At 40.8% G+C, this 12,567-nt stretch overlaps 1 protein-coding gene across 6 annotated transcripts in view; it reads right to left on the minus strand.

Annotated features, from left to right (window-relative positions):
• ANO1 (anoctamin 1) overlaps nt 1-12,567 on the minus strand; it is a 144,754-nt gene that overhangs the window by 13,277 nt on the left and 118,910 nt on the right. For 4 of the 6 annotated variants that reach the window (XM_081834481.1, XM_081834482.1, XM_081834479.1 and 1 more), the window contains 9 exons: nt 11,233-11,310; nt 9,285-9,359; nt 8,090-8,291; nt 7,276-7,387; nt 6,013-6,070; nt 5,568-5,668; nt 4,407-4,552; nt 1,755-1,907; nt 1,114-1,166 (listed from right to left, as the gene is read on the minus strand). In XM_081834481.1, coding sequence (XP_081690607.1) covers nt 1,114-1,166; nt 1,755-1,907; nt 4,407-4,552; nt 5,568-5,668; nt 6,013-6,070; nt 7,276-7,387; nt 8,090-8,291; nt 9,285-9,359; nt 11,233-11,310 — 978 coding nt within the window. The remainder of the gene's footprint in view (nt 1-1,113; nt 1,167-1,754; nt 1,908-4,406; nt 4,553-5,567; nt 5,669-6,012; nt 6,071-7,275; nt 7,388-8,089; nt 8,292-9,284; nt 9,360-11,232; nt 11,311-12,567) is intronic. The other 2 variants (XM_081834484.1, XM_081834483.1) reach the window with 1 other exon arrangement.

The following is a 12,567-nucleotide window of genomic DNA, read 5'->3' on the forward strand; positions in this document are numbered from 1 at the left end:
TCACTGTCGGACAACTGGTTGTTGCAGGTATCTGGAATGAGAGCTGCACTCACCTGGTAGGATAGGAATGGAAAGAAGTTTTGTCAGATTTGGTACAGGGTCTAAGAAGTTTGTGAGGGGAGGCAGTCTCAGGTAGCAGGCAGTCTTTTGGGTCACACCGCCTACCTATGTGGTTGCTTATATGCTTCTGTAAGGCCTATTCACATTTGCAATGTACAACTGTACATTTGTAAAAAGTGCAAATAGAATACTGCAACAAGACGAGCTCACTGTCTTTTGCAAAGGAAACTGAAACTCTGCCCTGTGCCTGGGAAAGGGGAATATGAGACAATATGCAGAACAATACATATCTGCTTTCTTCCATGAAAGCTAAAATAGGGTAGGGTGAGTCAGAGGAACAAAAACATGACATTTGTCATTGTTGAAGAGGTTGCTATAAGAATTATGAAAAAGCAGGAAAAGTGTCCTCAGAGAGGAAAACGAGATTTATTATTATTATTTTTAAACGGAGAAGACACACGTGCTCTAAATTCCACTGACTTGGAAGCCTCCAGATAGCACCCAACAGTCAAGAAGTATAAAAATTGGGCTGACATGTGCTGAAGAGCAGCTCACACTTTCTCTGTCAGCTTCCCACCTGCTCTATAGAACTTGCTTCACATGAAAAACTATCTGCCTGAGTGGGAAGACTAAACAACAGCAGTGTCAGGAAAATCGTTACCATACTTTACTGACAAATAGTCCTTTGCTAATAAAAGTTTCGAAAGTTATAAAAGCGACTTAGTTATAAAAGCGACTTATATTATTTGAGCTTCAAAAGAAAGCTTGTGAAATTGAGAATAAAAGTTTCTTTATTTTTGTTCCATGAAAGCTGAAATAGGGTAGGGCGAGTTAATTAAATAAATCAGAGCAAGATATTAGACTCACAACAAAACTTTGACAGTGATTTGCCCATGGCTGTCCAGTGAGCTTAATTGCTGAGTGGGAATTTGAACCGAGGATTCACTGCAGATTCCACACCACACTAGATGTCTATAATGTTAACATTTCCAAGTAACTGAAAAGAAATTAAGAAACGGCGTGATCAATCACTATTTGCAAAGAATTACTTACATTTATGATCACAGCAAGTTTTCCTACACCTCTGAGGATATTATACCATATTCCTGGAGGGAAAAGACAAGCAGAAGGTTAAAAGACTTTAAAATGGCTACCCATAAGAATGGATAACTATAAATAACATCACTGTACAAGTTCAAGGTGCTGGTTTTTATCTCCATAGCCTAAACAGCTAGGGGCTCAAGTACTCTAAATACTATCTTCCTCCACATGTACAGTCTCATACACTCTGCTCCATATGTGAGATCCTGCTTCAATCCCCTAATTGTTGTTCTTATTGCTATTTAGTTTAGTGATGGAGTTGTCCATTTGTTTACACTTTGTCCATTTGTGTGTTTGTGCGCGTGTGCGTATATAGATAATTTTCCACATATAGATATATTTCTATTATTTTATTTATTTGATCCCTGCTCTGGGATTGAAACGTTGACTAAAGTATCATCTTCACCACCAGTGTCATCATCTCATCACCTTATGCAGTTAATAGACCTGAATTTCCCTAGTAGAATAAAGGAGGCTCGAAATTTAAGATACAAAACTAAAATAAGAGTCCTGCCTCCTCCATCACAAATGGCAAAGTGACATAAATAAGGAATAATATTAACTAGTTACTGTGCTGTTAGTGAACTGCTTACCTATATCTTTTGCTCTTACTGCAACTGGCCTTCTAAGCTCAGTAACAAACTTCTTTGCATCCAGACGTATTTCAATGATGTTGTTCAGGAGCGCAAACAAGGGAGCCAGTGGGAAAGATGCAACAAACAGGGTTACAAACCCAAACTGGATGACTGAAAATTAAAAAGAAAACACACTGTAGTTTGCATATTATGCTGTTCTAGATGGAACGTATTTTTGGAAACAGCTCCCCACAAACAACTACTGAAACCACAATACTCTCAGATGATATGCATATGAATGTAGGTAGGTGCTGACCCTGTAATGTTAACCTACAGTAGGTTGCGTGCTGGTTTATGTTTTCTAGAACTTCATGAGATAGCAACTTTCTTTGTAGGGGGATATAATACCTTTTATTTCAGCAAAAAAAACAGGATCACATATTGTATAAAAATGGACTTCAAAGTTAAAACGACTGGCAGTTTTTAGAAAACCAACAACTGGTACATGAAAACTACAAATGCTCTGGGCTAATTAGTGTAGCTTGGAATGGAAATACAGTATTTTCCGCCCTATAAGACGCACTTTTCCCCCTCAAAAAATGAAGGGGAAATGTGTGTGCGTCTTATGGGGCGAATGCAGGCTCCTTGGCTTCAGCGATAGCAACGCGAAGCCTCCGAAGCCTGCGCTCTGGAGGCTTTGCGTTGCTTCCGCTGAAGCCAGGAGAGTCTGCTCTTTGAGGGGGGGAGCTGCGCCTCCTCCATGGCCAGCCCCAGAGGATGGGGGGCAGCGGGAAGGTGCGCAACGCCTTCCCGCCACTCTCCGACCCGGGTTGGAGGCTGGCGGGGGGGGGGAGCAGCGCTTCCCCCATCACCAGCCCCAGAGGATGGGGGGCAGCGGGAAGGCGTGCGACGCCTTCCTGCTATTCTCCAACCCTCCTGTGGGCTTTTGCGGGAGATGGGGGAATTACCCCACCTCCCACAAAAGCAGGCAAAAGCCGCACGCTCTTTAAAGGGGCTCCGCGGCTCCTGCTGGCTTCTGCTGGCTTTTCTAGGAGGTGGGGGAATTGGGGGCTTTTCCCCGAGGAGGGAGAAGGGACTGACTGGCCGAGTCCATCCCTTTTCCCTCCTGTGGGCTTTTGCGGGAGATGGGGGAATTCCCCCACCTCCCACAAAAGCAGGCAAAAGCCACACGCTCTTTAAAGGGGCTCCGGGGCTTCTGTTGGCTTTTCTAGGAGGTGGGGGAATTCCCCCACCTCGTAGAAAAGCCCGCAGGAGCCGCGCACCCTTTGAAGAGCGCGCAGCTCTTGGGGGCTTTTCCCCGAGGAGGGAGAATGGACTGACTGGCCGTTTCAGTCCCTTTTCCCTCCTGGCCGAAAAGCCCTTAGGAGTCGCGCACGGCTCCTGTGGGCTTTTGCGGGAGGTGGGGGAATTCCGCCACCTCCCGCAAAAGCAGGGAGGTCTTGGGAGTAGCGCACAGGCTGCATGCAGCCTGTCCGCTGCTCCCAGAGCTGCGGGGGGGGGGGGGGATCATATTTTCCCCCTTGATTTCCCCCCCTGAAAACTAGATGCGTCCTATGGGTCGGTGCATCCAATAGGGCGAAAAATACGGTAGGTCTGCTTAATTATGGTCTGAGAATGATCTTCCAAACCAGGGATTTACTTTTTTAAAATCTCACATGGTGTCTATTTGCAGTGGCCTCTATCAGTCCCTTTGGTCATGGTCAAATGCTGTACCAACACCATCCAAATAACATGTTTGTTGACATATTTATGAATTATATACAGTTAATTGAATTGGTGATCTCTTGAAAGTTTATTGAAGGCATTTTTATTGTCAGATAATTGTTCACATTTTTGCCTTTTGGTGTTAATTGTATTTGTTTTTGTTTGATGTTGTCAGCCACTTTGGGATAACTTTTGGAGAGAGAATGAGGTACAAATATAAGGAGTTCAGTGAGTGGATAATATGGAGATGACTAGATTCACCATATTTTGCTTAGAAGCCTTCCAAAAAGCATCTGTTTGTAATCTTGAAGGCAAAGTGTTGGACTAAATGGCTCTTTGTTCTGAACATGCAGCATCCATGTTTCACATGGTTTCACCATGATCTGCTATAATCACAAATTTAAAGCACAGGATATAGTTCTGAAAGGCAATTGCCTCAACCTCTCCTCTCCCTGCAATGCTGTTGTGCAGAAGCTGACTGGATTGAGTGGCAGGAACCCGTTGCTCAATCCAAATCATGACTCCACCAGCCCAGGGCAAAGGGTGTTTAGACTGCAGTTCAGATGTACACAATTATGCATAGTATCAGAACTTCACTATGGGTGTCACTTTGAGATATCAAGAACATGTGAGAATTTACAATTCCAAGCAGAAGAAGGAATGATTGCTCAACTATTAGAAAGAGGCTCTCCAACATTTTTCTTACATATTCCATCTTATGCTAACAAATCATATCCAAAATAGTTTAGAAATAAACAATCCTGCCCTTGAGACTGAGTCTATTTATTTAAAAAACACATTCACCTACTAAAACTGACCATGACCATTACTCATCTATCACTGATTAAGGGTGTGATTCTATGCTCACTTACTCTTTGTATAGGATAGCACTGTAAGCTATTAAAAAACTGAAACCCTAGTTTAAACACTTGAAATCTCACTCACTCATTTCCATGTATTCTGGAGTAAGACCAGCAAAAGGCTCCAGATTATAGTCTACTTCATAGCGTTGTTTTTTCTTTAAATATTCCTCGTGGTCTCCAGGACGCCGTCGTTTCGATTTCAAGTATCTTATGAATTTTTTCATTTTTCTAAGACGAAACATTAAAAACAACTCTTTTAAAAGTCTCAGTAGTTTTGTAAGAGCAAAAGGCCAAAAAAACCAAACAATTTGCTGATTATGAAATTAGTTATATGGGGACTGTGGAGGGGAACGAAAGGATCCCTCGGATGTGCACAAGACTTTCCATGAGTGCTTTCTGAGGCTTCTGTGCTTCATTTCCCAGTCTGCAGTTACAACAAGGGGTCTTCCTGAAGCTTATTTGACCTTCAGAGATGCCTTGTCTGGGAGGCACATTGGAAGAGTAGGCCTCAGAAGCCTTACTGTAAGTAGGGCTACTCCTAGGATTCAGTCTAAATATTTGCAAGGCATCTGAAAAATTAAATGGGATGAGGTCAATACACTTTCTCACACTAGTCCCTAAGGATGGCAAAGATTGGTATTATTAATAGGCTATTTTGTAAGAACTAGGCCATCATTTCTTTCAGTACTTAGGATTATTTTCAGCTTCTGCTATTACCTGTTAACAAACAAATTTAATTTAATTTGTTTTCACTGTAAGTGGTACCTTGGGTTAAGTACTTAATTTGTTCCGGAGGTCCGTACTTAACCTGAAACTGTTCTTAACCTGAAGCACCACTTTAGCTAATGGGGCCTCCTGTTGTCACTGCGCCGCCGGAGCACAATTTCTGTTCTCATCCTGAAGCAAAGTTCTTAACCTGAAGCACTATTTCTGGGTTAGCGGAGTCTGTAACCTGAAGCGTATGTAACCTGAAGCGTATGTAACCCGAGGTACCACTGTAGATTCAGAATTCTTTTTTATTGTCCAAGTTCTGTTGTATACCACTCTAGGAACCATATGATTGAAAAGCGAAATAATAAATATTGAAAATGGTATAATAAAGCAAATGCATGTTATTTTATAGTATGTAGCATAGCTCTCTTCTTGCCTTTTGGACAAACAAAAAACAACAACATAGCATTTCTACTTTCAAGTTGATATGCAAGCATTTTACAGCAGATGGTCTCAGTCCTTGGCTACTTACGGAATGCCAATTTCGAAAAGATTGTTCTGAATCAGCTGTTTCCCCAACATAATAATGCTAAGTTGTATACACAATTCCATTAGGCAACCACCAGGAGCACACTAAAGGAGAAATAGAGATACATAGATTAGGGGGATCTAGGTAACGTAACACAGGCTTATATCAAGACTTTGGTTCATTCTCCTTGTGCCTCTTAATCTCTGTTCCTGAAAGCTGGAGGACCCTCTAGAACAGTGGAAGTAGAAGTAGAAGTAGCTGCAGGGGGTGGGAGTAACATCAGTGAAAACTGCTTTCTCTCCACTTGTGTCAGTGGGATCCCTCAGCTGGATCAAAAGCCTTCTGTGGAATGATGTTGACCTTCTGTGTGCAGATGGTTAAATTTGTATCCACACCATGGTTGTTTTCTAGATCAGAAATAAGCACGCACAAAATGAACTGCCGTTACCTCTTCCATGCGAAAAGAATGAAAAATGTAGACATAATCTCCTGGGCGTCCAACGAATCTAGGAAAATTCAGAAACAATTATTGGTTTTTTGTTCTGCCTATTTTAGAGGAACAAGCTGTCACACTCCTCCTGCAACATCTCCCATACATCCAGATAGAATCTTTGGGAGGAATTCAGTGTGATGGTACGTCAATCGTTCCCTTGGGGCAAGAATTTCAGCATTGTTTGTCTGTTTGTTTATAGATTGTTATTCAATAATCATCATCATCCTTCTCTATCCTCCATGTGCTGTTCTGAGGAGGTCTCCTGCCCCATCCCAGAGCCACTTTTGGGTGTGTGGGGAGCATGCAGAAGCAGAAGACAGTGTCTCTGTGTGATGGTGGTGGGTAAGCACCATTGAACAAGTGGATATTCTTAAATGGGCTTCTACCAGTGGGACTTATTAGTTGAAACCAGTTATATAATCTGCAGTGCATGGGCTCCTAGTCCTCATTGAGTAGAGATCCTGATATAAATGGGTGAATTTATCAATTTTTGTTTCTCTCAGTTTTTCATTTTTGTAAACTTGAGTTTGGTTCTTTGCATTTCTGCATCAATTTGTGAATTTTTGTAGAGTCATGGAAATTAATCAGCATTTTGTTGCAATTTTCTGATAATATACACATTTTACAAATACAGTCAAACCTTGTTCTGCGTGCGCCTCTGCTTGCGTCCGCTTCGGCGAACAGCAAATCCGGAAGTACTGGAACGGGTTACTTCCGGGTTCGCCGCTCGCAGATAAGTGCTAAATCGCGCGTGCACAGAAGCGCTAAATCATTGCGCTTCAGCGTGCATCATTTTTGACTTGCAGATGGGCCTCTGGAACAGATCCCGTCCACAAAATGAGGTTTGACTGTAAAATTTGCTTGAAAACAATGCATTTTTTCTGTTATTTTCAGTACTATATGCAATTCTACACACATATTATGCTAATATATGCATTTTTGTGCATATTACTAGCAGGCTCCCCTGGATCTCTGGGCCCCAGTAACCTTTCCACTCCCATGCCTGGGCCCTGACTTTATCTCAACAAATGTTCAGAGTCAGCCTAGGTAACTATTAAATATTTAATTAATTTATCCTGCTACTCACTGGTTCTTGTATAAGGTCTCAGAGTCAGCTTGAAGGAGTAGTTGCAACACTTAAAGTTAAACATTTAATTCACCTTATGCAACTTACTGGTCCTTGAAAAAGGTATTGAATTCACTGCTTGTATAACTCACCGGCCCTTGAAGAAAGCCACATAGAAAATAGGCGTGTAGGCATTGACAAATTTCAAAAGGAAGGCCTTGAAGATAAGACGTTCTTCAAAACTCTTGTCTGTTTTTGGAACCTCTGTGTAAAGAAGATTAATGTAAGAGTGCTTGAAAAAAGCATTCAAATACCTAAATTTTAGAGCCTGTTAAGATTTAAGATTTTGGAAGACTTCTCTTGATCTGTTTAGCTGTTGTTGTTTTTTAAACAAGAAAGGGTACAACCCAGTGGTCCTTTCTGTATGGTGATGGTGGAACTAGAAAACTTCCAGCTTCCAGCAACCCTCTCCATGTCTGGAGCTGCATGCATTGTCATGCCTAGGTATGGACTACATTCATTGGAAACATCAGCCTGGTCTGATCACAAGAAATGTAACTCAGGGAAAATTCTGTGTTTGATGAAACCCTAAGAAGTTCATGCTCAGCAATAGCTGGACACCTCATTTTTCCAATTCTTGATTTATTGTCCCTATGAAGAAAGCAATGACTGTAAATGAAGATGAATTATGTTACTCAGCTTCTGAAAATGGTTTGGTTCTCCATAGCAAGTGAAGAGGCTCTTGATTAATCTAAGTCCATTTCCCCCATTTTATAATCAAACCAATGTTAGTTGCTGAAAGAAGTTCATGTAATAATACCAAGTGATTATTTTATATATATCATTGGCTAGACATGCTTTGTTCTTGGCTGTGTGGCCAAAGTGAAATAATTGTGCTCTTTTAAGACAGGTCATTTAAAGAAACTGTAGCTTTAAGTCAAAATAACTTTTAAGATTTATACCTACCAATCTGGGTCAGCCATCTGGCTATGCAGCCATATACTTCATCCAAGATTATTATCACCACCAAATTAATAATCACTGCAGTTGCTGTGACAGTTACTCTAACATTAGACCGGCCACCGGGAGTGGAGCTGATAGCTAAAGCTGCTGCAGTAGAGATTCTGTATATTATGACTCCAAAAACAATGGCAAATGTCAGTCCAATCTGGAAAGACAAAAGTAGTATGTCTTAAGAATATGCAGATGTCAGTAAAAATGTCTAGATGTCAGTAATTGTTAAAAGGGTGCCCAGATCTGGATTGAAAGGAAATGTTTAACAGTGAAACGTACTAGAGGAATAGTTCTGTTCTAGGGCCCAATTCATGCATCATATTTGTCCTTTGTGTGTCTATGCAGTAGCATTTTTTCAAGTTGCCACCACTGCAAAAATTGCAGTAGCAATATTCAGCTCGCATGTAAAGGAACCAGCTCACATAGGTGTGCGTATATAGAAGCACTGCCTTGCTGCAACCCTAGTTGTGGGCCATGCTTTGTCAGTGGTGCAGGTAGTGAACCAGTCCATGGTTTTAAAGAAAATTGCTGCTCCTAACTGAGATTATTGAGGCCATTTCTGAATGCTACTGTATCACTTTTCTCAGAAGGTGGTGTAATTCAATCAACAGTGAACCTAAAGGCCATGTAAGCTACAGAGGAATTCTGAACTGCCAAGGAAATAACTAAATCATGGCTGAGAAGCATGTCCACAGTTACACTACATGATAAACTGTGGAATAGAAAGAACAGCAAGCATATACAACTCCACTGAATGTGACCAATAATTAGCTGAAAGGCTTTAGTCTATGTGTGCGTGTGTGGCATTTGTTTCAATCCCCTTCAAATGTTTATTTGTAAAAAATAGTGCAGTTCAGGTAGCATATGGCTGGCCATTGCAAGTACAGAATGCTGGACCACAGAGGTCTTTCCTGCAGAACTCTTCTTATGCTCTCATAATGGGGATGATACAGTAGTCATGACTATCAACTATAAAATCACAGTATATGAACTGAAAAAAAAACTGATTAATGAAAGTGGACCCCAAAAAATCGACTTGAGAGAAGTCAGCGAGAAGCTTGGTCCTCCAATGTTACAGAAGCTTTGCTCACCCTTTGAAAAATCTTGCATTACACTTAACCATAAACATTTACTAGGTAATACTTACCATGAAAATGATGCTCACAAAATTTGTGAAGTATGCTGGAAAACGATCTTTCCACGTCAGTTTTTCTTTTTCAGTCTATGGCATGAAAGAAAACAAAATGACCCTGCAATGTAATATAGCCACATATACTGTAGCGGCGAAAGCATTTTCTTTTTAATTTGTGCCGGTCATCCAAACTTTGATGTGTAGGAAAGCAATCAAATGCATAACTTGATAGTAGTGCAAAGACACAGGAATGGAAGTAAACATTTTAGGAGGCAAACATCAGAACAGTGTGGAGTCAATTCAGTTAACTACAACTATATAAAGGGGTCAGTATATCACAATATTTATTTCAAATTGAGCTAGTTTGTTTATCAGTGTTATGAGGCCAAGCAATTTTATTTTATTTTTTACAAAAACACAGATTTTTAGGGATTGTCAAAGCACATTTATCTCTATCTCTATTTTAGTCTATTTTATATTGGCCACTATGAAAATCCCCCCGCCCCTTCAGAACAAGCATTTTAGGTACTTTGTGAAAGTTCCATCACTCTTGAAAATCCATTGTTTGTGGGAAAAGATGAAAGTGATACTAAATAAGTTGATTAAAGAATGCAAACGAGGAGTGTGCTCATTTGGCTTGTCTTTTCTGTTCCAAGTCAGAGGAACAGGAGCTACTTTCCTGAATATGGTAAAATTTAAGAAACTGTTACTGAGGCAAGCATATGGAACAATATACAGATATACTGCAGATGATCTCAAGGGCAAGACAGCATGAACTGGGCCAACATGAAACATGATGTGTGTGTGGATGTGTGTTTGCCAAGAAAAATATGGTCAATAACATGGTCAGTGATGTGGAATCTCAGTGCCATGGTGCCTTGATACTTGTCAAACCAGTCTTGCCTGCATTAGTTTACAGATGCTCAGTCTCAACTAAGATATGATGTAGTTCCTTTAAAAGCCCCATAGCAGAAGGGCAGAATGAAACCACTGCATCTCCCAACCTATCCATCCACTGGCTCCCTTCTTCCATCCTTTTGTTTATTTTATTTATTAAAAGTGTTTATGAATTGCCTTTTCTGCCCCCAAGGCAATATACAACAACTATAAACAACACAGATTTTTAAAAAAACACCAATTAACAAAACCAATTAACAATGTGGGATTGAAAACCCATCCAGAGCCAGGTGGAACAAAATAGTTTTTTTAAGCTAGGCAAAGATAGGGACAACCTTGTGGCCCTCCTAGGGAAGGCATTCCACAAGCCAGATGCTGCTATATAGAAGAGTTTCTGTCCTGGGCCTTTTCACCTAGGAGTCTAGTTGTTGCCCCCTACATTTGGCAAGGAGGAAAGGTGACAAAAAGAAACGGTGGAGAAACAGAATGGGAAGCAGAGTGGCAGCACCTTCTCCTGATGTTACAGGGCCTTTAAAGGTTTGGGCAACATCTTTGGGTTCAGATATAGTAACATTAATATCTGATTGTATCTTGTTTATTTTCATGGTCTGCTGAGTGATCACCGTTGTATTTCAACACACTGTGTCATGGAGATTATTTGATTTTTAAAGCCTGAAAACAGGGAATGATATGTTAATATTGCGATGTCATATATAATTACAGAAGGCCACTTCAAGAACAACAAGCATTTAATGTCACATGCATGTCACACGCATGCTGTCTGAGGAAAAACAAACAGCCGCAGGCAACTCTGCCAAGCATCTGGCACGTGCAGAAGTGCCACACCAGTCAATACGTAAGGATTAACCATGCAGTGCCATTCCAAACAAAGAGGAAAACCAGTCCCAACAAGAGTGCTGAAGAAGGGGGCAGGGGGAGGGGGGGGGGAAATACGTATATGTGTATATTAGACAATGAACAGACAAAGTTTGGAAAACAAATCAATTTGTGTTTTCTATAGTTATTCATAGTTCAGAAAGTTTCCACAAATTTGAATGAAATGTACCAATTTCACCCCAGCCATGACTCTCTTAACTCTTTGTCGCCATTTGTTGGCTGCCTCTTCTGGCAATTGCGGGCCCTTCTGATGGCATTTGAAGGAAACAGAAAAGGGTCATGCAATATGGTTGTTACAAAGCATTGACTCATATAGGCAATAAATCAATACCCTCAGCAAAATATGGACACGCTACAGCTTAAAAACAAATAGAAGCTGCCTTTACTTGTTATGGGCCAATGCTATGTCTTCTGAAATGAAGTAAATTACTATAAGGAAGAAAGTACAAAATAAAACCACAGGAAAATGACCAGTGTTATCTAGTAAAACAACAACAACAAAAACAACAATGCAAATGATAAAAATGGATCTGTATTATTTTAAGGTGTCACAATATGTGTCAGACAGGAGTCTGATCTCCTTCATAATGAAAGTTATCAGCAAAATCCCACAATATTTTGTAGTGGGATGACTAGAGCCATTTAACTAGCCAATGACCTGGAGTCAGGAATGAGTAGTGAGTTTGCAGGTAGAATGAACTTTTTCAGAATGGTGGAACCCAAAGGAGATTGTGGAGAAACCAAGAAGGATCTACCTGCAAGATCTTCGCTTTTTTAGTTCATTTTTGAGATAGGGTGACTGGAATGGAATACAGTATTTCAATCATGTCCACACCATAGATGTACATTTAGAACATTGGCAGTTCCTGCCCCCACATCCACGTTAACTACAATTTAATACCCCCTCACCACCACCACCAATGTTGCATACTGAATAAAAGTTTTCATTGAGATATTCATCATAAACTGTAAATTTCTTGCTTGGCTAGTCGTACCAGTCTATCTCCCATTAGTACATAAAAAATACTTTTGCTCTTGTTCCAATCTGCATCACTGCATACATACTTACAATGAAATTTAACTGCCAATTTGTGGCCCACTAGCCTGAGCAGTTTGGTGTTGTTTGCAAACTTGAGCAGTTTACTCCTCTCTGCTGTTGAACCATATGGTTATAAATTTATAACACCTGTCCTCTTATTCCATGCCTGCTAACTTTTATTCTCCCCATATGAACCAACTCAGACCCTGTGATCCTCATCCAAGGCCCTTCACTGTGTGCCTCCTCCATGAGAGGACTGGAGGGTGGCAACCTAAGAAAGGGGCCTTTTCTGTGGTGGCGCCTGCCTGTGAGATGCTCTCCCCAGGGAAGCTCGCCTGGCACCTTTGTTACATATCTTCAGGTGCCAGGCAAAAACAGCCTTATCATCTCAGGCCTCTGACTAATTAAACAATCTATGGCCTTTTAAACTGTGGGCTGGGGGTATTGTTTTTGTTTGGTACTATG

This window comes from Podarcis erhardii (assembly GCF_964252035.2).
Source record: "Podarcis erhardii genome assembly, chromosome: 1".
Lineage (NCBI taxonomy): Eukaryota > Metazoa > Chordata > Lepidosauria > Squamata > Lacertidae > Podarcis > Podarcis erhardii.